Source organism: Musca domestica, unplaced genomic scaffold (genome assembly GCF_030504385.1).
Source record: "Musca domestica strain aabys unplaced genomic scaffold, Musca_domestica.polishedcontigs.V.1.1 7, whole genome shotgun sequence".
Taxonomy (NCBI): domain Eukaryota; kingdom Metazoa; phylum Arthropoda; class Insecta; order Diptera; family Muscidae; genus Musca; species Musca domestica.
In genome coordinates, this window is record NW_026712383.1 from 21102424 (window position 1) to 21130128 (window position 27705).

Below are 27705 nucleotides of genomic sequence, written 5' to 3' on the forward strand. Positions count from 1 at the left end.
TGGGCCGTGTAGGTCCACTTTTTTGTGTAGCCCCCATATAACAGTACCTCCCGATATTCGGTATTTTGATGATTTTAGCGACAATATTCATAGGAAATGTTTCAAATTTGGTATTTGATGTTCGTAATAGACAGGAGATTATCTGTGCAAGTACACGTCTTCGTATAGACCCCATATAATGGTACCTCCCTATTTTCGATATATTGACGATATCCCGATATTCGGTACTTTGTTGATTTTAGCGGCATTATTCACCGGAATTGTTTCAAACTTGGTACTTTAAGTTTGTAATGGATACTGCAGCCTATGACAGAAAATTGTTTGTGCAGGTCCACGACTTCATATAGCCTCCATATAACGGTACCTCCCGATATTCGGTATTTTGATAATTTTAGCGACATTATTCACCGGAATTGTTTCAAATGTGGTATTTGAAGTTCGTAATGGATACTACAGCCTAAGACAGAAAATGGAGAAAGAAGAGAGGGTCTGTTCTATTAGTTCTTAAGACGAGTCCATGAGTTCCTAGAAATATTGAGCTATGAAGATAATTGGAATCTTGTTTCACATTTTATAAAATGTAAACCCCTTGTGGGGGAGGTACTGAAAGAAGTGGGCCAATATATTTCACTTTCCCACCTGATGTAGCAGCTATAAAAATATTGCAAAGTTTGTACAAAATTTGGTGGTTGTTTTTTTTTTTTTCTATAAAAATTTTGACTTTTGGGAGGTACTCCAAAACCTTTTTAACTTCAGTCATAGAAGTACCGGAAGGAGTGGACCGATATTGCCTATCTCCGAACTCTATCTAAATTTGATATTATGATGGGCTAAATCGGACACTCCCTTTGAGAGTTACGGGCGCCCCTAGAACGACTCCAAATGTCCTGAAACCGATTTGGTCCAAAGAGACCTAAGATGGAAAACCGTTATTTCGATGAGGCACATTTTGGCCATATCAAATGATATATACCCTCTGTATGGCTGAGGGTATGAAATATGAGACTTTTCTACGAGTTACTATTGAAAAATGTCCATATTTTTTATGCAGATTGGAACTTTCATCTCAGGCACTCCAATCTACAATGTAGTTCATTTCAACCCCACTTGGGCGTTTTTCACTTGTTTGAGATAAAAAATACGTAATTAATTTTATTCAATGTTTATTCTTCTTTTTAGAGAAACAAAACAAAAAACTTATAAAACAAAGCAAAGAAACCCATATAAACAAATAAACTAATTATCATTAAATAGAAGTCAATTGCTATCATCACAGAAACCTGAGTGAATAAAAACCAACAACAGAAAATTTCACGATAAAAATTATTAAAATATCAGATAACAGCAAAAAGTGTGCAAAAAAGATAACAGCAAAAATTTAAATAATCTGCAAAACAAAAAAAGATAAAAAACAAATTATCATAAACAGTTTAAAACAAACAAAGAATACAATTTGTGACAAATTTCAAGTAACCGTTAAACCGAATCAAACAAAGGTAGACAACAGAATAAGAAAAAACCTGAAAATATTGCCTCTAACTGCCTGCAAATACTGGCCATTAATAATGGCTACCCAAAAATCCATGATGTTGTATATCGGAGATTAAATATTGGTGGGGTTCAAGAGCAGTGCCCAAAAAACAACCGATCGACCCAGAGTGGTGGCCACCAAAAAAAAAAAAAAGATTTGTTTTTGAAAAATTAATAAAATTGATTGTTTTGAAAACACAAATGAACTAACAAGCAAGCCAGGCAATTTTAATAAATTACAAATCAAACAAAAAAACAAAATCTGGTCGTATTTTTCTGGATTTCCTACCAAACCAGCCCAAACAGCCAGCCATTTAATTAAAAAACCAGAAGAAAAAAGAAAAAAAAATAGTCAAGCGTCTACGAAATAAAGTTATTTATTGTCTAATTTCAAAACGTCGACAACAGCAACAGCGGTCCAAACCCAAAACAACAGCCTAAAAGCTTTACAAGCCATCGACGACAACAACAGCAGCCGAAATTGTTTGTAGCTTTTTTTTCAGTCTTCATCTCTTGGATACCAAACCCAAATTCTGAAAATACAAACGAAAAATAAGCGACCGAAATTCCAAACATGTCGTCTACCATGGCTGCCCCAGCTCCAACATCATCGACGTCGTCATCATCGCCGCCAACAGGGGTGACACGCACCTCGGATTGTCGTAAATTTTCACCAAATATCTTCAACAAAAGTAAATGCAGTCATTGTTTTCGTCAACGGGAAGAGCATAGCGCTGCTGCCTTGGAATGCAATCGGGTAAGTCAAAGAATGCCACATATTTTACCGATACCAACCAGCCAACCAACAGCACTCCCTTTGTGTGGTGTCAAAGTCTAAAGAGATATGTATATGTGTGTGTCTCTGATGTGGTGGAGTCCCCCACTGATTTTGTTTTAGAAATTCTAGCAGCCAAACGTAGGAGAAAAAAAAATCCCAAAAAATATTCAAATTATTTTGAAGTTTTCTTTCCCCCCTCCCCAATTTTTTTTTCTCAGCGTGGGTAGTTCAATTTCTTGAAGAAATTGTAAAGCGGACGTCTTATGGGCCAATCAATTCGTATTTTTTATTATTTATTAAATTTTCTGGCCATGTCTCTTTATTAAACAACTGTTTTATTTGACAAATTTATGAAACGTGATATGCATTTTAAATCATCATCTCCCCCGGGCCAAAATGCTAAGTGTTGTTATGGGGGAGGGGTTCGTTTTTTTGGAATTTTAAAAATCTTTTTTATATGTTTCTCGGTCAAACAGGTAGCCCGCCAAGTGTTGTGTGGTTATTAATTTTTGGGAATTAAAAATTTATTAAGTGGCCGTATTTATCATGGAACATATGAACACAATATATTTGGAATTCTTGCAGAGGAAATTCTCTGGAGACCCCCAGAAGACTTCTAGAAAATGAAATTTTAAAAATAGATTAGTTTCAAATAATTATGGGTGCCAAGGAGTTATAGGTACGATTTTAGGAGAGTGGCTTGCAAATTACCACATTTACAGTGGAAGACATAAAGACGATATACTAAAAGTCCTAGCAGAGGAAAGGTCCCTGGAGACTCCCAGAAGACTTCTAGAATAGATTAATTCCGATAGATGAGCTTGGAAAAATTACTGGTGCCAAGGAGTTATAGGTACGATTTTAGGAGATTGGGTTGCGGGTTAACCATATTTACCGTGGAAGTCATGAAGACGATATATTAAAAAAAGTCCTAGCAGTGGAAAGGTCCATGGACACCAACTTCTAGAAAAGCATAATTTCGTACAGAGTTTAAAGGAATTGCTGTTGCCAAGAATTGAGAAGATATAGGTGCGATTTCGGAAGTTTGGATTTTGACCTAGGTATTTTCTATGAGATTTCCCATAGGTCTAGAAGCAGTGAGATGTTCGAAAACTTCTAGAAAAGCATAATCTCGTACAAATTTTACAAGAATTGAGCTTTCCACAAATTTAGAAGCTTATTTTCTGTTACATCTCCCATAGGCCTAGAAGCAGTATAATGTTCTAATCTAAAGATGCAGCTGCATTGTGTGACTGAGTCACTGGTGGTGACTATAAACATATCAAATCCTCAACAGGTTCATAGACTGAGGATTTCTTACGTTTCGGAGATCCATTTAAGAATTTTAAATAAATAAACTTATTTTTGAAATTTTGAATCTTTGAAACTTTAAACATATCAAGTCCTCAACAGCTTCAAAGACTGAGGATTTCTTCCGTTTCGGAGATCCATTTAAGAATTTAAAATTATTAAACTTGTTTTCGAAATTTTAAAGCATTGAAAATAAGTTAAAAAGTATCAGTCGGTTTTGCCGACAGATGAATACCCTCAGCATAGCGTTATGTTGACCCTTTATGGGGGAGGTACTAGAAGGAGTGGGAAGGAAATCTCTTATTGAGAGATATTTATAGAAAAGCAGTGCTGATTAGTTTCTCAAGCCATTGTGACTCTTTGGTGAGGTAGGTACCAGAAGGGGTAGGTCGATATATCCCATCTTCACACCAGATATTTCATTAGTAAATATACAGGGTGAGATAAAAAAACTGCAACAAAGTCAAAGGCCATATTTTTTACATTTTTTTAAATTTTATTGAACGAAAGAGAAAGAGAGAGATAATCCGATTTTGCTCCAACTTTGCAAATCCTAATCTGTTACTCAGTGCTAAGTCAGTTGCGAAAATGGCAATATCGGTTTACACCTTCTGGTAACTTCCCCACAAAGTTGTCGAAATTTTGAACATCCATGAAGCTTATAAAATACGAAATTAAAAACTCGGACTTGGTACATCTCAATATCTTCATCAACACAAGATCTGTTATAATGATGGTAGAGATCGGAAATGTTTCTTATGTAATTTTAAAGCTATTCTAACCTCTCCGCCGCTATTTGCCATTTTCTTTATTTAAGAACTTTTTGAAACGCTAAAAATAAATGTGCAAATTATCACCATAACAATAATGATGACAACAACAATAATAGAGCTCAGCTCCCCTCCTCTGCCTCCATAATACATCCAACAAATACTCTAAATGTCTCCACATACGGCAGCTACACACAATTAGAATATTTCATTCTTTGTTTGCCAAAGCACGTTTCTTTGGCAAAGTATGAGTATCACTGCCTTTACACGGTGACATTTTTTAACCATGCAATTTTTGTTTGTTGGTAAAAGGTGTAGAGAGACAAGGATAGAAGAAAAAATGGCACGATGAGCCACCGCACAGGGTTACATGCCATTTTCTTTGCATTTCTCTTTTTGCTTCTTCCGAATTTTTTATGATTTTGACATTTCATATAGCTTCTTTATTGTAATTTTTGATGCGTTTCTTTTATTGTGATGTTTTTAGTGATTGAATTATATGAAAATTAATTGGAAGTATTAAAAAGTAAAAAAAGAAAGTTAAAATAAAAGTTAATAATGCAATATTTAACACCTCAATAACTTTTTCCATCATTTCTTCTTTAGATTCACACATTTAATTTTAAATCACTTCTTTATAAATATCTGTTACAAACAATTAGCTCTATACGAAATACTGAATAAAATAAAATGTCAGAAAAAATGCCAAGCACTATTATCGTAAAATGCCACCGTGTAAAGGCGCGAAGATTTACGCAGAAATTTTAAAAGAGAATTGATAAAAATGCCAGCTAAAAATTGCACCGTGTAAAGGCGGTGTATGAAGGAAAGAAACAAAAAGTGGCGAAAAACTAAGAAAAAACACAAAACAACAGTTTCGAGGAGTTTGTTTTCAGCGACAAAAAAAAAAAAAAACTTCCACTTAGGCGGTTAAAAATAGAATTGTTGTGCAAGTAGGAAAATATGTAGGAAATGGTTTGAAATGTATTTAAAAATAACTTGAATAGAGAACATATATATATGCATGCAGCTATGAATATAATGGAGGACAATAGCTTGAAAAGAGCAGGAAACGTGCATATACAAAAGGGGAAAGAAATTTTAGAAGTTTTATACCGAAGGCCTCCTTTAGGTCGTTAATGGAACGACAAATTTCAGTGAATGTATCCGCGATACAGAAAAAACCAATGTATATAGCAAATTTTGCTCTACCTGCTTTACTGATAACTGTCTATAAAAGACCTTTAAATGGGTTTCCATTTGCACCGAAGGCTTCCTTCGGCTTCTCTGTGAATGCATCCGCGACACAAAATAATTAATACAATAATTTTACTCTACATGTATTGCTGACAAAAAAAAAAAATTTCGAACGATTTTCTTTCTTCTAATCAGTTGTATTTGTCCGCACATTAAATAACTGTATTTTTGGCACAGTTGCATCTACAACATGTACTTTGATCTTAGCTGCACAAAAAGTATTATTATTTATTATTTGTATACCCTCCACCATACTATGGATGGTATATTAATTTTGTCGTTCCGTTTGCAACTACTCGAAATACTTATGTCCGACGCAACAAAGTGTATATATTCTTGGTCAGCCTAAAATTATTATATAATTATTATAATCAAACGAATTGAGGTAGAAGGTAACAACGGTCCCTCTCAATATTCGGTATTTTGGTGATTTTAGCAACACGAGGGACCGGAACTGTTTCAAATTTCGTATTTAAAGTTCGTAAAGGAAACTTCAACCTATGACAGAAAATGTTTTATGTAGGTCCATGTCTTCCAAAAACCCACATATAACGGTAGCTCGCATCCTCGAAATATTCATAATAGACCCTACAAAGTATATATATATTGTGGGTCAGTGTAAAATTCTAAGACGATATAGCGATGTACGTCTGCTGTAATCGCGTTATCTTTCGAAGGAATTGAGATAGAAGGCTAAAATTGTACATATATGCATAATTTACCAGTAGGCAGGTTAAGTTTGTAAAAGGTCGGTCCACGTTTTCGACCCACGTTTTCATATAGACCCCATATAACGGTACCTCCCCATGTACGGTATTTTGATGATTTTACCGACATTATATACCGAAATTATTTCAAATTTCATATTTGAAGTTCGTAATAGGTACTACAACATATGGCAAAAAAATTCGTATGCAAGTCCACGTCTTCGTATAGACCCCATATGACGGTACCTCCCGATGTTCGATATTTTCATGGTTTTTGCGACATTATTTACCGAAATTATTTCAAATTTCGTATATGAAGTTCGTAATGGGTACTACAGACAATGACACAATTTTTATATGCAGGTCCACGTCTTCGTGTAGTCCCTATATAAGGTTTTCATTTAGTGGTAGTTTTCGGATTTTTTTTTGAGTTTATTATTCCAATTCCTTTTTTTCATTGTCTTTCAAATTGTGGAGGGTATTAAAAGTTCGGCTCGGCCGAACTCGGCTGCTTTTTTACACGACATTCTTCAACGGAATTCTTTTAAATTTCGTATAATTGCGTATGGTCGTAGTAGGTACTACAGCCTATGACAAAAATTGCGCATGCAGGTCCTTGTCTTGGTATCGCCCCCATATATATTTATTTTTCGTCGATTTTTTTTATAAAGTTTTTCCTTCTAAATTGTGGAAGGTATTAAAAATTCGGCCCGGCCGAATAACACTGTGCGAAATTTTTTTCAATATTTACGGGGAAAATTCACCAGATTGTGAATGAAAGTTAAAAATAGAAAAAATATGTATTGGCGTTTTAAAGATTACACCGTAAAATTAGCTTAAAAAGGGGGGTGCAAGTTCCCACTCTTACCCCTCTTTTGGAATTTTTTGGATTAAGATTTATAACAGATCTTGTGTTGATCTAAATACTGAATGAAATCGGATGGTAATTTCGCGTATTATGACCTTCATGGATATTTAAAATGTCGACCCTTTTGTGGGGTAGGTATCCGAAGGAGTGGACCGATACATCCCATCTTCACAGCAGATCTTATGTTAGTAGAAATAATGGGATGTTTGAAATATGAAGAGAACCGGATGTTTATTTCGGATTTTATAATCGTTTTGGTCATTCAAAATTTTGACTGTTTGTGGGGGAGGTATTAGAATGAATTGTTCGATCCTTACCGTCTTTACAACAGATATTGTGTTAATAGAAATATCGAGATGTGCCAAGTCAGAATGGAATCGGATGTTAATTTCGCTTCATGGATATTCAAAATTTTGGACCTTTTTGGGGGAGGTACCAGAAGAAGTGGACCGATATATCCCTTCATCATAGCAGATTTTGTGTTAGTAGAAATAATGGGATATCTGAAATATGAAGAGAACCGGATGCTTATTTCGGATTTTATAATCGATTTGATTATTCAAAACGTTGTCTCTTTGTGGGGGAGGGGACCCCGAAGGAATGGTCCGATCTCTATAACAGATCTTGTGTTGATGGAGATAATGAGATGTACCAAGCCTGAATGGGATCAGATGTTTTTTACGCGTGGGTAGTGGACCGATATATGGCATCTTCACACCAGTTCTTGTGTTAGCAGAAATAACGGTATGTGTGCAATGTGAAGAGAATCGGATGCTTATTTCGGATTTTATGAACGTTTTGGTTATTTATAAATTTGATACTTTGTGGGTGAAGAAATGGTCCGAGCTCTAACATCTTTATAACATATCTTGTTTTGATGAAAATATCGAAATATGCAGACTGAATGGAATCGTATGTTAATTTCACGTTTTATGAGCTTCATGGATATTCAAAATGTTGACCCTTTGTGGGGGAGGTACCAGTATAAGTATATTACATCACATTTTTTGGCCCTTTGTGGGGAGGTATTTGATGGTACTTATCCATTTTTGTCCTGATCTAGCACTGATGCAAGTATTAGGATTTGCAAAGTTGGAGCCACAGCGGATTTTTTCTTTGGACCAATATTGTCCATCACCGATCTCAATCTTACGATGTACCAAGTTTGAACCAATTCGGATACTCTTTTGAGAGTTATAATTTGCACCAGCCAGCCAGACAAACGAAAGGACATACATCGCTAGATCGACTTCAAATATCCTGAAACGGATATGGTTCAAAGAGACCTATGGTCTAAAACCGTTATGTTCTGGCCGTATCTTATGATATATAACCTCTCTAGACGTATAGCTAAGGGTATAAAAAAGGACCAAAAAATCCCTTTCTTCACTAGCTTGAGGGCTGATTTTTTTTATCGAAGCAATATTGTCGGAGACACTATATATCCAACAAACTTTCGATGAATCTTAAACGTGCCTTATTCCAACGAAGTTAATAAAAACTGGAATGGCTAGGAGTTCCTAATTCAAGAACCACGGAAAGATTTCTTAGTCCTCCCAAAAAACAATTTTCCAGAACAAAATTAGAATAGAATACCTAATCCCTCAATTATATGAAGAACAACAATGCTAATTAAGTTGGGAAAACTGTATCAGTGTCGTGTTTCCCTGCCCCTCTGCCTTTTATCTTGACATCCCCAATTTGTAGATTGCACAGATAAGTGCCGCTGTAAAATTATCTACCGCTTCTAATTGTTTTATCTTTTTATTTTTTATCAGCTTTGTTTTTGTTCTCTATTTCTTTTGTGTGTGAAAATATATGTTCTTCTGTCATTCTGGCTGGCTGGCCGACTGTCTGTCCATCTTCATCATCTTTTGTGTGTTAAGAATATCAGTTTCACTGATGGAAGATGGATGCACACAAATCTGCTCCACTCCCCCTCTCCCAACAAACCGCTTTCCCTATTGCACTTCTAATGTAAATGCAAGCGAAAAAAATTCAAAACTCTCGACAATTAAAATGTAGGTAACACAGATAACTGGGCTGGGGATGTCGAGCAACAAACAACGCCTGTATCAGCTTAAAATAACATCTGCACACTCAGATACACAAATATTTGCATGACCACATTAGCAGCAAAAAAAAAAAAGGCTTAACTTCATTAGTACAACGAATATGTTAATTATCAGCCTCACGTCCGAACATTTAGTTTGGTTAATTTAGTTGTGCATGTACTTGTTTGGTTGGGTACTCCGAGCTGGGCAAGTCACTCACTCAGTCAACTAGCCAGCAAGTCAATCCGCACGACACTCAGTCATTCATTCATTCCAACCATCCAGTCATATTCTAATGTTTTTTTTCTGTTTGCAAAAAGGTAATGCTAAATAGCATGTGCATTGTGGGTTTATGTGACAAAATGCAAAGTGACATAACTAACGTTAGAAAGCTGGGGTTTGGTAGAAGCTAGCAGTCCCAAATTTCTCAATTACTAATTATGACTGATGTCTTATGTAAATTCTCCTTAAGTGTTTCTCTATACTACGTGCAATTTATTCTGCAGGATCATATTTTGATACCCTCAGCCCTAAATGACGTTCTGTTTTTTGGATGATATATTTTTGGCATTTGGAGTCGACCTAGCGATGATCATCCGCAAATTTAAATCAGATGTACACATTTATAATTTGTTTTACCCTCCTGGTACCTCCTTACATAGAGTTATAATTTCGGAGGAGTCTCCGATTTCAATATTGGATCAACTGTGAAAATAAATTTATCGGCCAACAGTTTTAGCCAACAACACTTAGAGTAGATTCTAAGATTCTTTAAGAAATGTTTTCTCTTAGGACGAATTTTTTAAAAAAAATAATTTTTCATGGGCCTTCCTGAAAAATCGTGTATTTTCTGCAAATATTTTTCATGCGTTTTTCCTTCATCAAGGAAAGGCTAAGAGAGTCTTTGATAAATGTACAACTGTTTTCCTTGGTTTTCAATCTATACAACTCCGACTTGATGCTCCCTATAAAACATACCAAATCTTTATTACCCACAATGTACAGTATATTTTTTAGAACCTGTCCGGTTCTAAGTATCATATTTTTGTTGCTTAATAACCCTTAGAACCACATCAAAGCTAACAGTTCGTACCACTATGTTTCATTTTGCACTTTGAATGATCGAATGCGCTGGCAAATAACCGACATTGTCAACATAGCCGTCGTTGTCGTCATTGTCGCGCCTCGTCACTCCTTCAAAGTTTCCTTGTGTTTCATGCCATAGTTTTATAATCTTTGTTTAGTACTTGTCAACCTACATTCTTAGCTTGGGTTGTAAACAAAACAAACGCCAAGCAAATAGGCAGACAGACAGACACACAGACAGCCAACCATGCCGCCATCAGGCAACAGCAATGAAAACGTATTATCTGGATTTTTATTTTTGCATTACGTTTGCATTTTATTTCCACTACAACGTTTTTTTTCTATTATTATTGTTGTTATTCTTGTTCTTTATTATTGTTGCTATTCTTAATGACACATGCAAGGCTAATACATAATAACAATAGAATATATGTTCTATGCGATATGCTCTACGATGAAATGTTAAATAGCTTAAATGGGGAAAAAATATAAATGATAACCACAAAAGGGGGGTTAGATCCATTTTTTTGAGGCTTAAACCGAAAACAGTCGAAAATTATTTTAACGTCTCCATATATAGACCCTGAAAATCATATGTTTCCTCAATATCAATTTAAGGGTTCCAGTAATTTCACCACCATTATCTAATTTAGTATTATTCAGTACAATTATAGTAGGCATTTCAAAAACCAGCTCTTTCTTTTAAACACAGACATCAATAGGGACATCCATATCAAATTTCAGAGTTTCACTTCTATTCCTCCATCCAATAGCAACTTTAATACTATTTTGTAATTCTCGTACAAATATAGTACAGATTTAAAAAATAACTCAATTTCAGATACCAATAAAGACCTCAATATCAAATTTGAGGATTCCAGCCCAATCCCTTTACCCAATACAAAATTTAGTACCATTTAGTACGTTTCGTACAAATATAGCGCGCATTTCCGAACCCACCATCATATATCAAGCACAAATAAAATCTGTAATCTACATATCAAATTTCAGAATTTCTGCTCTATTCTTTCACTCAATACCTAATTTAGTACAATTTAGTACTTTTCGTACTATTAGAGTACATATTTTTGAGACCACATCCACATATCAATACCGATACCAACGGGGACCTCAATACCAATGTTGAGGATTCAAACACTATCCCTTCACACAATGCCAAATTCAGTACCATTTAGTACGTTTCGTACAATTATAGTACACATTTCTAAAATCACTTCCATATCTCAATACCAGATACCAACAGACCCCACAATATCAAAATTGAGATTTCTAGCCCAATCCCATCATCCAATATGAAATATAGTACCATTTGGTACGTTTCGTACAAATATAGGACGCATTTCCAAATCCACCGACAAATTTAAAAAACAAATACCATTAGTAATTTAAATATCAAATTTCAGAATTTCATCTCTTTCCCTTCACCCGATGCCAATTAAAGTACCATACCATTTCGTACAATTATACTAGCACTATTTCATCACCTTACACTAAATTGTACCAAATTTAATACTTTTTAGTAGTTTTCGCGCACTTGTAGTACACATTTCAAAATCAACCTTTTATAACAAAGAAAGAAAGAGGCCCCAATACAAATTTTCGAAAGTCCAGTTTCATACCTTCACCCTATTCAAAACTGTTCCCAATTTAGCACCATTTAGTACAGTTCGCACACTAAGTACACATTTAAAAACCCAATTCTTTACATAAACCCCATCTTTAATAATTGATTTTCATACCAAATTACAAGATTTTTTCACTCTCCGTTGACATAGTTCCAAATGGTACCATATTTAGTGCATCTTAGTACTTTTGGTACACTTATTGCTCGATTTTCCAAAAAAAAAACCTTTAGGTTGGTATATTTCCGCCCCAGTTCTTCACCTTCAAATCGCAACCTTACCTCCCAAATAGTGACTATAAAACCAAATTTCTGATTTCCAACCCTATTGCTTCCTCATGTACCGAATGTTGGTACCATTTAGTAGTTTTCGTACTTTTTTAGTAAATATTTTCAAAATCCTCTTCAAATCTCAACCCTAAAAACTCACAATAACCCCAAGACTAACAGTCCAATTAACATTCACTTAATTTCAAATTATACCAATTTTAGTGCATTAAGTACCGTTTAGTACTTTTCGTACCTTTTCATACATATTTCCATGCCCACCTCACAATAAGTGACTTATATCAAATAGTAGATTTCAAACTCCATCCCCATCACATATACCAATTTTAGTACCATTTAGTATTTTTGGTATTTTTTAGTATTTTTGGTACTTTTTAGTACATTTTTCTAAAACCACCTTCAAAGCTCAACGAAAAGTGACACTACTTCTAACCTCTATCCCAAATTTTGTACCATTTAGTACTTTTCGTACCCTTATTGTATGCATTTCTAGAACGACCTCGTTATCTCAACAACACATACTTACTGCTACTCATATAAAAACAATTCAAAATTCCAGCTTTATCGGTTCCCTCTAACCAAACTGTTCCAAATTTAGAACCATTTAGTACAGTTCGCGTACTTAGTAAACATTTCTAAAACCACCTTCGTATATCAAAATTACGTTCCAACTTTGATTCTAATACCGAATTTCAAGTTTTTCAAATAATACCAAATGGTACCATTTTAAAAGTTTAGTGCCATATTAGAACTTTTCGTAACCATTACTTTTGAATTTCCAAAAACCCTTTGGTACATCTTTCCTGTACTCCAGTGACTCCCGTTCCAAATTTCAGTATTCTTGACAATCTGTACGTCCATTACAAAATATTTAATTTTTTTTTAATACATCTCGTATCGTCTAAGTACGAATTTCCAAAAACCCAGCCTTATCACACGCCTACGTACCAAAACTGATCCTCGTGCAAAATTTCAGGATTTTAGCTTCAGCCCTTCGTCTCGGCGTTAATTCTAGATCAATCAGTGAGCTATTGCCTATTATTTTATGTGTATTGATGTTCAGGGGTCAATGAGACCCCTTTGGTCCCATGAAAGCAGGCTAATCCATGCGAAACTTTCTCAGTAATTGTCAAATCTTGTCAAGTCGGGAAAGGGCTTCTGAATCTGCATCGCTGACTAAATGTTTACACTTCACTTTACAACTTGCCTACTTTTTATACCATACACCAGACAGTGGTTAATGGTATTATGTATTTTTTCATTTGTTTGTAACATGGAGAAGGAAGCGAAACGGACCCATAGTTACTTTTGAGGATCTTCACAGAATCTCTTTCTGTGTCGATTTATGCATATCAGTCCTTCCGTCTGACCATGTGTTTTTGTGAATAAAATGCAGGTCGCATTTATCGTATTAAAATAAAAATTTTCCAAACAATGTATGTTTGGCCCTAGGACGAAACCTATTGAAATTGGTGAGAATCGGTTCAAATTTAGATATTGTAGCTTCCATATATATATATTCAACCGATCTCGGGTTAATTCTGCATCAAATGGACAATATCACTCCAAATGAATAAATGCATTTTGGCACATCCGACCGAATTCAGCCCAGTCGCAAGTACATCAAATTCCGTGAAAATCGGTTCAGATATAGCTATAGCTTCCATATATGTGTTTCATCCAATTTGGTCTTTTGGACCCTCACATTCGTAATATGCCCTCCACAAGAATGAAATTTGGTACAAAAAATTAGGCCCAGAAATACCTTTGCCAAATTTTATTGATATCGGTTTAGATTTGGATATAGCTCCCATATATTCAACCGATTTAGGGTTAATTGTGCACCAAATGGCCAATATCAGTCCAAATGTCCTAAATTTTGGCAAATCCAAGTACATCAGTACATCGGTCCCAGTTCGTGTGGCGAATCATTGTAATTATGGGTCCACGTTTTGGTATAGTCCCCATATAACAATACCTCCCGATATTCGGTATTTTGATGATTTTTGCCACATTTTTTCACGGATTTGTATGAAAATTGGTATTTGTAGGTCATAATGGGTTCTAGCTCCTTTGGCGAAATATTGCATGTATAAGTCCACGATTTGGTATAGCCCCGATATTCGGTATTTTGATGATTTTTGGCACATTTTCCAATGAATATGTCTAAAAATTTGTATATGTGGCCCGGCCGAACTTAATGTTTTTTTACTTGTTTAATTTATTTCTTATCGAAGTCATATCATGCACTATGCAGCTATGTTATTTCGTACTAGAAGCACAAAAGTCTCCGTCAACTTTGTTGATGATGATCCATTAAGAATTAGAAATAGTTCCCAAATTGTGGCTACTCTAAAGCCATGATACGCATTCAAATAAGGTTCATAGTTGGTATGATCTATTTCACATAAATTTCCTAATAAAAACTTTTTTGTTATGGGAGCTCTACTAAATTCGCATAGTGGTGTAGGGCATCATATATTCGGTCCCGGCCGACTTTTGACCTTTCCTTACTGGTTTTTAATATTTCAGCATGTGTTCCTCAATTCCAAAACATAGCCCAGAGGTGTCAGAAACGACATCTTGTTGGCTTACTCAAATCTTGTTTTCAATAAAATTATATTTTTTAACAGAAATTTCTTGAAAATATATTTTTCAATTTTTTTCTCATTGCCTGTCAGTCACTTGTCAAATTTGGGTCACGCCCTTGCATCAGACCGAACTGACTGACTGACGAACGAACGAACGGATGAATGAATTGTAAATATTTAACAGACAACAATTTTCGTAATCCATATAAAAACTCGTCATAATTTTGCTGTTTGCTTCGAATAAACAAACTCCTATTGTTTATACGTCTTGTCATATAGCGGGCAGAAATGCAACACAACCCATGACAGTCAAACCCATACCTGTGGGACAAACTAAATTGGAATTTTTATTTAATTTTTAGAAAAATTTGAAAATTCAAAATTCCAGTTTAATACGGTTACTTTGGTTTGACTGCCTTTGGATGCCAAGATGGTTCGTTGTTGCATCCATTTGAGTACTAGCCAAAAAGGCTCGTTGTTGCATCCGTTAGTTTGAGTATTATTTAATACTCGTCGTAACCCCGGTTTGACTGTATTCTCAAAGACATAAAATTCCAATAAATATCTTTTGAAGGAGAAAATAACAAAAAGCAACACAGAACAACTTGTGTTGTTGTTTACCAATAGTTCAAACGCCATGTTGTTTGTTGGTGGCTCTGGCTAGCAGTCAGTCTGGGACGTTAGGTTGTGATGTGGCTGTTGTTGTTGCTGCCGCTGTTATTGTCATCGACATCGGCAACGACTGCGACGATACGAAAAGTTGTTTTACACAAAGTTCACCTGTTTGTTGTTAAATAGTTTTATCTAATCGTTTGTGTGAAGATATGTCGTTTTTTTTAATGAAAAACAAAAATTTTTGAGTTTTGTTTTCAAATATGAATATCTACGGATTTGTTGAGGTTGTAGCCTCAAATTGTATATAATTTGAATTACAAACTGACTGATGGATATTGTTGGTGTTATTTTTTGTTTTTGTTATGTTTTTTGTTTCTCAAACAAAACAAAATCCTCCATCAAATTTATGTTTGCTGTTCATTTATATGTAAATTTGTTTTGGCGTGTTTTTTTCGATTTCTCACTCTCTGTGATTTGTTCTTTGCCATTGTTGTTAAAAATACATACGATTTGTCAGGGGGTTAGCTCTACTCCCATACTCACTGAAAAAGGTGAGGCTTTGTATTTTGGAGCCTTCTATCTATATTTATATTTTTCTGATTTGAATATGAAAACGCTGCTTAATGAGCTATGAATGTCGTTGTCGTCGTCTTCTCAAAAAAGATATGTTGTTAGATAATCGCCATACAAAGTCATCAAATAAATCATTGCTCTAAACAAAATATTGGCATCATAACAATATAGTATTGGAATTTTATTGAATTTGTGAATATTTTTATTTACTGGGGATTGGAGGCGGGCGTTTACAGTCCTTTAAGATACAAAAAATTCTTGAAGACTTCATTAATGCTCCGAAAAATAAACCCAAAATAGCGGGCCGCCTATGCTATACGAATTTTGTATTCTTTTTTATCTATAAATTCAAGAAGATATCTTCAATTTTAGTTACATGCCTACAGAGACAGATATTAAACAGAACTTCTTGCTTGATTTACTCTCTCAAGTGGTTTCCGTTTCAGGACATTTGGAGTCGATATAGCGATGTCCGTCCGTCTGTCTGTCTGTTTGGTGCGCAATTTAACTCTCGAAGGGTGTATTCGATTTGGTCCAAACTTGGTACATCGTAATATTTTTGTCAAACTTAAATCGAGTTCGGAGATGGGCAATATTGGTGCACTCCTTTTTGTACCTCCCCCACAAAAGGTCGAAATTTTCAAAAAAGAAAAATATGTACATTTTCTGCTTAGAAAGAGAAACGATAATCCGATTTTGCTTCAACTTTGAAAATCTTAATATTTGCGTCAGTGTTAGGTCAGCTGCGAAAATGTATCGGTCCACTCCATCAAATACCTCCCACACAAAGGGACAAAATTTTGAATTATTACAACTCTTATAAAATGTGATGTAAGAGTACGATTGTTTTAAAATTGCGCACATCCCAATATTTTTGTTATCCCAAGGTCTGGTGTTAAGATGGAATATATCGGACCACTCCTTCTTGTACCTCCCCCACAAAAGGTCGAAATTTTCCAAAAAAATATTCTCTGCACAGAAAGAGAAACGATAATCCGATTTTGATCCAACGTTGCAAAACCTAATATTTGCATCAGTGCTAAGTCAGATGCGAAAATGGACAATATCGGTCCATTCCATCAAGCACCTCGCCCACAAAGGGTCAAAATATTGAATAATTACAACTCTTATAAAATGTGATGTAAAGATCCGATTGTTTAAAAATTTCACACATCCCAATATATTTCTAAACTCAAGATCTGGTGTTAAGATATATCGGTCCACTCCTTCTGGTACCTCCCCCACAAAAGGTCAAACAATTGAATATACATTAAGTTCATAAAATGCAAAATTAAGATCCGATTCCATTTAGACTTGGCACATCTGAATATTTCCATCAACACAGGATCTGTTATGAGAACGGTGGAGATCGAACCTTTCGTTCTTGCACCTACCCTTTAAAGATTCAAAATTTTGAATATCCAAGAAGGTCATAAAACGCGAAATAAGCATCAGGTTATCTTTATAGTTCACACGTCTCATTATTTCTACTAACACAAGACCTGTGTTCATGGGTTCACACCATACGGTACCCCCCGATATTTGGTATTTTTATGATTTGAGTGACATTTTTTACCGGAATTGTTTACAATTTGGTGTTTGAAGTTCGTAATGGATACTGCAGTCTTTGACAGAAAATTGTCTGTGCAGATCCACGTCTTCGTATATCCCCTATAATACGGTACCTCCCGATATTCGGTATTTTGATGATTTTAGCAACATTATTCACCAGGATTGTTTCGAATTTAGTATTTGAACTTCGTAATGGATACTACAGCCTATGACAGAAAATTTTCTGTGCAGATCCACGTCGTCGTATAGCCTCAATATAACGGTACCTCCATATATTCGGTTTTTTTTATGATTTTAGCTACATTATTCACCGAATTTTTTTCAAGTTTCGCATTTGAATATTGAAATGATTTATAACAAAGGTTGCCTATGCAGGTCCATGTCGTCGTATAGATCCTAATATAACGGCTACATTCGGTATTTTTTAGATTTTAATAGAATTTTTAACGGATTTTTTTTTTTTGAAAATGTCCCAATATCGTTCCAAATGGTGAACTTACAGCTTTTTTACTTGCTTTTTTTAATTCTTGTAAAAAGATCGAACCGAATGACTGCTGAATATGCTGAGAATATCAAATCGACTTTTGTTTATGACACAAATCGCTAAAACCACAAAAATTGTTGTAAAAAGCCATAACTGGATGCTGGTGGCGGTTTGGTATGTACTTACTTTCATTAAGTTGTAAGTGGTTATTGGAGTCACAAAGGGCTTATTAGGCCCATTATTTGGTAATGAGTAAGAGATTTGGCATTATACATTTTATGGAAAACACTCGTATAATTTTTTTCTTACTGGTAATTCAAATTGAATGAAGGAAGTCATTATTTTTAGTCGGTAATACACAACATCTGATTGAATTGAAAGTTTTCGCCTCCTTATAGAATCTTAAAAACTGTAATTCTGTCTAAACCTAAAAAAAGTTCAAGTACTATTTTCCGCTCCAAAATTTTCTTTAGAAAATATGAAAAAAAAACCCCAACACGAACATAAAGTAATTATGTGTGCTGTTTTCTTTTTTTTATTTTTTTCATAAAAACTAAATTTTATATCATGTTCCTGAAAAAAATCGTTGTCGGCGCTTTGTTGCCTAATTGTAAAACTTCCACAACAACTACTGCGGCTGCTGGCGGTTGCCTGTTAAAATTCTTGTATTATATCATAATCATCGGTGAGGATCTCTTCTTAAAGAGGAGGCATAATTATCTTCAAGCATCTTCCGATGGCAATGGTGTGTGCTTGTTCTATAACGATAATAGCTGGCTGGTTGCCAGAGTCGGCAAGTAAGGCTGTGACGCTGGCTGGCAACCGGTCGTACATATTTTGTTGAGCTCCACATTTAATATCATTACTCAAATATGTGAAAAACTATGTGGAAATCTTCTTAGCATTGGCATTAGTTTTCCTTTGTGTTGCGTTTTTTTTTCGTTCATTCGTTCACTGCTATTTGGGAAATCTTTGTGCAAGTCGCCAGGCGGACGATCATTATGGCATAGAAAAATAGTTTTAGAAAATTATGAAGATTAAGAACGAGAACGAGAGAGAAACCCTTTCCATGTTTGGAATGGATGAGGTATTTTTTTGTGTCGTCTTCTTTTTTTTGTCTGTGTTAATAAGTTGATTATATTTGAGGAGGCAGAGATCTATGGTAGAGGTGGTGTGTGAGATTGGAGTTAAGGGTCGGAATAGTGAGCACTCTATTGGAAAAGATGCATAAAAAACACATAAAATCCAGAAAAATGTATGAAATGTTTATTTGAATTGAAAGTAAGGTCCATATAATTTAATGTTTGAAGATTATTTTGAAAAAAATTGACCGCGTCTGCGCCTCAAGTGGTTCATCCACTTAGTCCAACTTTGGCATACTTTTTCTAACATTTTGGCCAAAATCTGAGGCATTTCAATCTTGTCTTCCAATGCGTCAATTGAATCGTGTTTAGACATAGCCCCATAAAAACTAGTCTGAAGGTAATAAAACGCACAATCTAGGCCTCTAATTTACCGGTAACGAATGTGAAATAAAGTTCAGTTAACTTGCCTCTAAATAAGTCCATTTTTATGCCTGATGAGACCACATGTCATGCAAGTCAACCTCAAGTTTTTGGGCAAAAATAGTTGGATATCGTCTCACAGTAGCTCTTACCATTCACAGTTACGTTACGATTCGCAGCATCTTTTAAGAAGTACCGTCCAGCCCATAAATCAGTCATCAGCCCATAAATCGCACCAAACTAGCTTTTGCGATGCTTCTGCCTCAACTTCACTCCAAAATCGACAATTCTTCTTATTAACGTACCCATTGAGCCAAAAATAAGATTTGTAGCTGAAGATAAGTTTTTTCATAAAAAGGTCGACCTTTTCATTTTCAGCTCTTGCAAAAGCAGATTTCACATTTTCCACTTTGTTTCGTAACATAGTCTCAATTGCTGCGTTTGCGTGCCCATCCAGAATATTTTCGCCATAATATTCGGCATTTATTCTGATGCCATGGTCTATTAATACTAGCGGAGAGCGACCATCGAAGAGCGACCATCACAATTGCCGGCGCTTGAGTTTTGTCGGCCAGCCGAAGGTGTACATTTTCAGCTGACCGCTTTGGGAAGTAAACACGATCATTTTGTTTGTTTACAAACTGCTGGACAACGAATGTTTTCTCATCGGAGAAAACCAAAAACGGCAGTTCACCACTTTCGGCCAAGCGAAGCTACTCTTTAGCTCTTTGGAGTCTATTTTCTTTCTGGTGCGGTGTAAGTTCTTGTACTTTTTGGGATTTCAATGGTATTACACTGAGCTAATTTTTTTAAATATTTGCCGAATGCTCAGCTCACGATCCATTTTTGGCCACTGCGACGTCGATTCTTTACTTTTCAAACCATTTCTGCTGATGTTGCTGTTTTCTACCGTCCACTTCCTTGACGTCGGACTACGCTTCCAGTATCACGATAACGAGCGATGGTACGAGACACAAAATATTTATTCACATTTAAATGCTGGAGGGCTCTAACTATAGCCACTTGTGGTTTTCCAGCCAATTATAAAGAAATCACCCTACCACGCTTGAATTCCATCACGAATAACTTTTTTTTCTGGAGAATTTTCCCCAAAATGCTTCTGTACTCTTGTAAACAATATAATGAGCTGTCACTGGAATAATTTTAACAGTTGTCGGACGAGTGGCTTAGAAATGACAGCAGTCTGCATTTGGTTGCAGTTCTTTCATCTCACCCTGAATATAATGACATTAGAGATTTCTCTACTTTTATGACTTACGTCTGTGAAGTCATCGTTCTGAAATTATGCAGTGTAGAAGAATTTTTCATAAATCCACATAAAGTACGACTTTAAACCGAAAATGTATTTTAAATATTTCTCTCTGGCGTTTATGTAAGATTCAGGGCCTTGGTTCATATTGGGAATCTGGGAGAATAGTTTTATTTTTTTTGTCTTACCTTTTGGCTCCCTAGTGTCTCAGGTGCCCCTTGTAGGGTACACAAACGAAGAATTTGAAAATCTCTCTCATGCCATCTAACACCTGAAGAATCGAATAGAACCCGGACTGCTGCTATCTCATCTGGAATTCTTGGAGAATACCACACTACATTGCAGCACAACACACATTGAAAAATAATAAGTTGATTTTGCAGTACGAGTATGTGCAGGTGCAAAGATGCCATAACTTTGTTAACCCTCAAATATATTTCTAACACTCCAAACATGTACAATACCACACCAAGCCAGCCAACCAAGCCAGCCAACCAAGCCTGCATGCCTGCCTAGATGACTGGTTGGTTGGCTGGCTGAGTTGCATAATCACGGCAACAATGCTATCCATCAAAAGGTACTTACCTCGTTTTTTTGTTCAATTCTTAGCTTTGCTTCTCAGCCATGTTCACCAGTTCGAGTATCTATTTACGCCGAGACCCAGCTAGCAGTTCTTTTTTTTTGCCTACGACGTAATTATCAACCTGAGTACTTAAGAATACAATTATAGAGGTGTTGTGTTGGGGGTAGTCCGGCAAGATCATTTTGTGCTTAGTTGAGATTTTTTCCTGCTGCTGCTGCAACTTCTGGCCCATTGCAAGCAAAATGTTTTGAAAACGGATACCCTTTCATCTCGACAATTAAATCTTGGTTGCTTTTTTTTTTTTTTGTTTTGTATGTGTTCATACCTCTATTATCTGATTATTGTGATCGCAGTTAGAGATCATTTTTTCGCAAAGGAATTTTAACAATGTCATAGAATTGCCAACTGAACTTTCATTTAGATTAAATAGGCAACGGATTTTTGGGATGAGAAGAAGGACAAAGAGGTAATTTTTTATAGGTAAATAGGAGGATCCCGTAATGGCCAAACCATGATCACCGAGATTTTAATTTTTTTTTTTTTTGATTTTTAACCTCCATCCAATATTTTGATGATTTTAGCGACATCAAATTTCAAATTTCGTGTTGGAATTTTGTAATTGTTACTACAACCGGTCTGGATAAGGCCAGGCCGGTCCACAATTAGGGCTTTTTTCGCGTTCTTCAAAACAAAATTGTTAAGGAAAGTCACAGAGTCTCTCTTTAATTCTGACTCCGTTTCCATTTATAATTCGGTTTCCACAAGCCAAATTATTTTATTTTATCTTGGCCTTAGCTGCACCCAAAACCGTCCACTGTTGGGTTAATTTTCTCACTCTTCAAATAAAAATGATAAAGGAATGTCACAGAGCCACTCTGAGATTCTAACGTCGTTCCGTTTTACAGTTCTGCTTCGACAAATAAAGAATTTTCATTTTGTTGTGTCCGAAATTTCACGAACGAAAGATACAGCAAAACACAATTTAAAGTCTGCCAATTATTTTCGCTTTGCAAATGTTATATTATGAAGAAATGTCTAAGCCAATCTGGAGTTCCGACGCCGTCGACGCTTGTAATTTAGGTTTAACGAAACCAGAATTCGACTTTTTTGCTGTGGAAAGTAAAGTTTAAAGGAATGCCAAAGACCCTCTGAAAATTTGAAGGCGTTGTCTTCTATAACTCGGTTTTAAAGAAGCAAACAATTTCATTAACTTCTCGAACGGAGGACGTAGTAAAGGATAGATGTCGAATAGGCTTTACACGATTTTCCGAACGGTGTTTTCTCACTGCGAGAAGCGAGGACTATTCACATCTTCTGTTGACGAACCCTATTTCGTTTGAATGTGCACCCAGGCGTGACATAAAAAATCCATAATGGTGAGGCAGAGGCAGATCTCTGGTTAGATCTCGTAAGCGAGTTATTTTCAGTTTCAGTTTCATTTGACCAGGGGACTGCAAACCCTTTGTGTGTATTATTCACGTACTAAGAAGCGCAACCTCATCAAGGCTAGCACGCGTAGAGCTAGAGAGAACACGACTAACATCCCACTGGTCCTCATCGTCGGTCCAAACTCAAAATCGGGGTACGTCTGAGCAAAACGACCATCAGGGATAAGCCTTAAGGTTACTATACCATATCATATTTATTTCATGATATATGTCATTGCCATCTCGATGAAATAAGTTCTCGCAGCCGCTAATTGCGATCCTGAATTCTCAATTTCTCCACACCGTCTACTAGTTAGAATTTAAACCTCTCTTTGTCAAATAAAGACATGTTTGCAAGAATCACTTCAAAATCCAAGGGAGGAGCACATACCGCGCGGCATACAGGTCAACATGTCTTTATATTTGCGCTGTGCAAATGTTAAATGGTGAGAGAATGTTAGAGTCACCCTGTAATTCTAACGCCGTCACCACTTATAGTGTACAGGACAGTCCAAGGTCAGCGATTGACTACCTTTGCGTTGTGCAAAAGTAAATTTATAACTGAATTTCAAAGTCACTCCCTTGAATTCATTGACGCCGTTGTTATTTATAGGTTGGCTTCAATAAAGCAAACAATGTCCCGTTTTTTTTCTAAATTTCTTGCACGAAAGATGCAGCCAAGTACAATCCAGCAATTAACTTTACATTCGAGCTTCGTAAACACAATTTCTTTAAAATGAAATCAAAGCCACCCTGTAATTCTAACGGCGTTGTTCTAGTTCGTTTTAGCAATGCATTTGATTCGATGAAGCAAGAAATTTTCCTTTCTTTCGCCGTAAAATTCTCGCTTGAAGTTCCAGCAATTGACAACAATGAAACACATCATTGTTGAATAATGTCAAAGTCACACTAGAGTTTTAACGACGTCGCCCTTTAAGAATTCGGCTTGGAAGAAGTCATAACTTTGATTCTGTGTTTTTTTATACCCTCCACCATACTATGGAGGATATATTAACTTTGTCATTCCGTTTGTAACTCCTCGAAATACTCATATCAGACCCAACAAAGTATATATATTCTTGATCAGCGTAAAATTCTAAGTCGATTTAGCGATGTCCGTCTGTCTGTCTGTCTGTCTGTCCATCTGTCTCTCTGTTGTAATCGTAATGTAAGATAGATGGCTAAAATTTTGCACACATGTTTATTTTTCCAGTAGGCAGGTTAAGTTCGTAAATGGGCCATGTAGGTCCACGTTTTCATATAGCCCCCATATAACGGTACCTCCCTATATTCGGTATTTTGATGATTTTAGAGACATTATTCACGGGAATTGTTTCAAATTTGGTATTTGAAGTTCAAAATGGATACTACACCCTAAGACGGAAAATTGTCTGTGCAGGTCCACGTCTTCGTATAGCCCCCATAAAACGGTACCTCCCGATATTCGGTATTTTGATGATTTTAGCGACATTATTCACGGGAATTGTTTCAAATTTGGTATTTGAAGTTCAAAATGGATAATACACCCTAAGACAGAAAATTGTCTGTGCTGGTCCACGTCTTCATATAGCCCCAATATAACGGTACCTCCCTATATTCGGTATTTTGATGATTTTAGCGACATTATTCACCGAAATTGTTTCAAAATTGGTATTTGAAGTTCGTTATGGGAACTACAGTCTGTGATAGAAAATTGTCTGTGCGGTTCCAGGTCTTCGTATAGGCCCCATATATCAGTACCTCCCTATATTCGGTATTTTGACGATTTTAGGTACAATACCCACCGAAATTGTTTGAGATGTGTTATTTGAAGTTCGTAATGGATGCTACAGCCTGTGACAGAAAATTGTCTATGCTGGTCCAGGTCTTCGCACAGCTCCAATTTAACGGCACCTCCTTATATACTATATTTTGATGATTTTAGCTACATTATTCACCGTTTATTTTAAGTTTCGAATTTGAATATGGTAATGGCTTGTGACAAACAATGCCTATGTATGTCCATTTTATTTTTTAAAAATTTCCAAATTCGTTGCAAATGGAGGGTATTAAAAGTTCGGCCCGGCCGAACTTACTGCTTTTTAACTTGTTTCTTTTTTTTTTTCAAAAAACTTTTATACCCATATTAATTTTATGAATCCCAAAATAATTCAAAATCAGTAATTGACAACATCTTCTTGCGGCACAAATTTGAAGTTATGACAAAAAGCCCCAGCCGCTCTGGAATTCTGACGTCGTTGTCCTTTATTATTTGGCTTTGATGAAACAAGAAATTTCCTTTTCTTTCATCATACATTTTCGCACGAGAGATGCCCTCAAGGACAGTCTAGCAACCAACTGTACTCTCATGCTTTGTAAACACAAAACCTTGAATTATTATTAAAGCCACGCTGGAATTCTAACGCCGTCGCCTCTCTATAATTTGGCTTCGAATTGACTCTGATTCACGTTAGCTTCTGATGCTTTTTTTTGTTCGCAAACTTTTTAGGAATCCCAAAATAGGTTCCGAAAAATTATCCTTTTTCAATCTAGAATCAAATATATTGCGAAAACCTCACAGAGTTGCCATATGTATATTTAAGTTCTCCTATATTTCAGTTCAGTTCTGATTTATGGGCTTCTTAAGTAAAAAAGCAATATTAAACAAATGTTATGGCACCTTCATCTCTTCCTCGTTTTTTTATCGGACAAATAACCTCACACTTTGAATACCACACAAAAAAAAAAAACAAAAATCAACCATTATCATCTCTATTACCCTGACAGCATCATCCTCGTCATTGAGTAAGACTTCATTGACCTATTCGATAAAAAGAGACGCAAAAACAACAAATGTTTATATAGTTGGAGGCAATCACCTCAGAAATTCCATCTAACCTCAACCAGGCATGGGTGCAAAAACCCCAACAAATTGACTGACCTTCATCTTCTCGAGTTGCATAACATTAAACAGAAACTGAACAAGAAAAAAAAAAAACACGACTCTAAGAAAAAATAATAATATTTTGTTATTAAATATTAGTTGCTGGGACTGGGCTTCTCTGTTGGCATCATTCTGTGCCATCACCAGCAACCAACCAACCAACCGAGCAACGCCACAAAGACAATAGCAAATAATCAAATATTTACCTCCTCATTCTCCTCCATGACATAGCTAAGGTTTTGTAGAAATCTACAATTGCACAATGTGGTGCCACATGCATGCACCGCAAAGAAAAACTGTCAAACTTCCTAACCTACAGCGAACGGAAAAGATGGCACCCCAAAGCAAATGTCGAAATATGTGTTACGAAAATGTTGTGGCACACCGACCGAACAATTGGAAATCCATAATCATTAAATTATATAGAAGAAGAATATGTACACTCTACAATCGGAACTTGCGGTACGGTAGACTTAACTTAGGTGCTAAGCCATTTTTGGATATAATTTATAGCAGAAAACGGAATTTTGATCTCACGTTGGATTTGTGGCAACGGTCATAAAGTGACAGTTGACCAATTTGCACAAACGGCGCAGAATAGGAACTTTATTCGCACTTTTTTCAGTCAAAATCTTCCAAATATTGTTAACCGATTAATTTACCTGCCACAGAATTGGTTCTTAAATTCTCATTTCCACTTTTTCTGTTCATCAAATCGAACTGAGTATTCGAAATTTTCTTTAACTAATATCGGTCTTTTTCTCCATTTTTTTCTTTTAGGTAAGTCGGAAAGTCTATATTTACTTTGCACAAGAAAAATGTAGGTAAGTCATCACCCTGGAATTGTTTTATGGGCAAATAGCAGCAATACAGGTATAGAGAAATGTCTGTTTATTTTTTTCTCCCTCAAGAAGCACTGTATTTTTTGAATCGGGTCTTTGTGATCATGTCTAAGGACTGGTCTTTCTATTTAAAAGGACATTTTAATAGTCGATCGGTGTATCATGAGCAATGATTGGACTTGGCGGAAGGAAAAAAACATCTCCAAACAGACGCGGAAATCCTTTGTCATTTTGCCCACACAAAACGCTATGATAAATTCCAATTTGCCAGCGAAATTCTTGCCACTGACACACTCAATAAACGTGAATCGTTATCACAACAACAGGCAGTATCACTCGTCACTACCATTGGCCGTGATGAGCACGTGTAATGTTGTGGTGATAACCAAATTTTTGTAAACAAGTACCCGTTACTCGACCGCGAACACGTGGTGGAGCCGTGTATAAATGGGAAATCGATGGCAGAATCGAGACAGTCAGTGCCAGACCAGCTTCGGTAAGTGACATCCTTTCTGGGAGTACTCCTAGGTCTCTAATTCTTGAGGGGTAGTGGTACCTTTGAATATACTTATAATCCTAGATCCCTGAAGTCTGCTGGATTACTTATAAAGGTCTCTTGCAAACGTATCCTAGAATATCCTGAGTACTTATAAAAGCCTCTTGCAACCGCTATGAAGGTCTCTTGTAACCGTATCCAAGATCCTTGTAGTCTGCTTGAGTACTTATTAAGGTCTCTTGCAACCATATCCTAGAATATCCTTGTAGTCTGTAAGGTATCTTGCAGCCGTGCTTGAGTACTTATTAGGGTCTCTTGCAACCGTATCCTTGAATATCCTTGTAGTCTGTTTGAGTACTTATTAAGGTCTTTTGCAAGCTTATCTTTGAATATCCTTGTATGTGGATAAGTATTTATCCAGGTCTTTCGCACAGAATCCATCCTATCCTATCAATCTTGAGCGCCCAAATCCTGTGCCCCTGTCCCTTGTCTCGATTACTTATCCAGGTTTCGAGTTCAAGACGCACTTTCCA

At 36.0% G+C, this 27705-nt stretch overlaps 1 protein-coding gene across 5 annotated transcripts in view; it reads left to right on the plus strand.

Moving 5' to 3' along the window:
- Window positions 1-27705, plus strand: part of LOC101894352 (protein outspread) — a 363760-nt gene that overhangs the window by 4554 nt on the left and 331501 nt on the right. For all 5 annotated transcript variants that reach the window (XM_059130108.1, XM_059130112.1, XM_059130110.1 and 2 more), the window contains one exon: window positions 1180-2287. In XM_059130108.1, the coding sequence (XP_058986091.1) occupies window positions 2105-2287 (183 nt within the window). In that variant the 5' untranslated portion in view covers window positions 1180-2104. The remainder of the gene's footprint in view (window positions 1-1179; window positions 2288-27705) is intronic.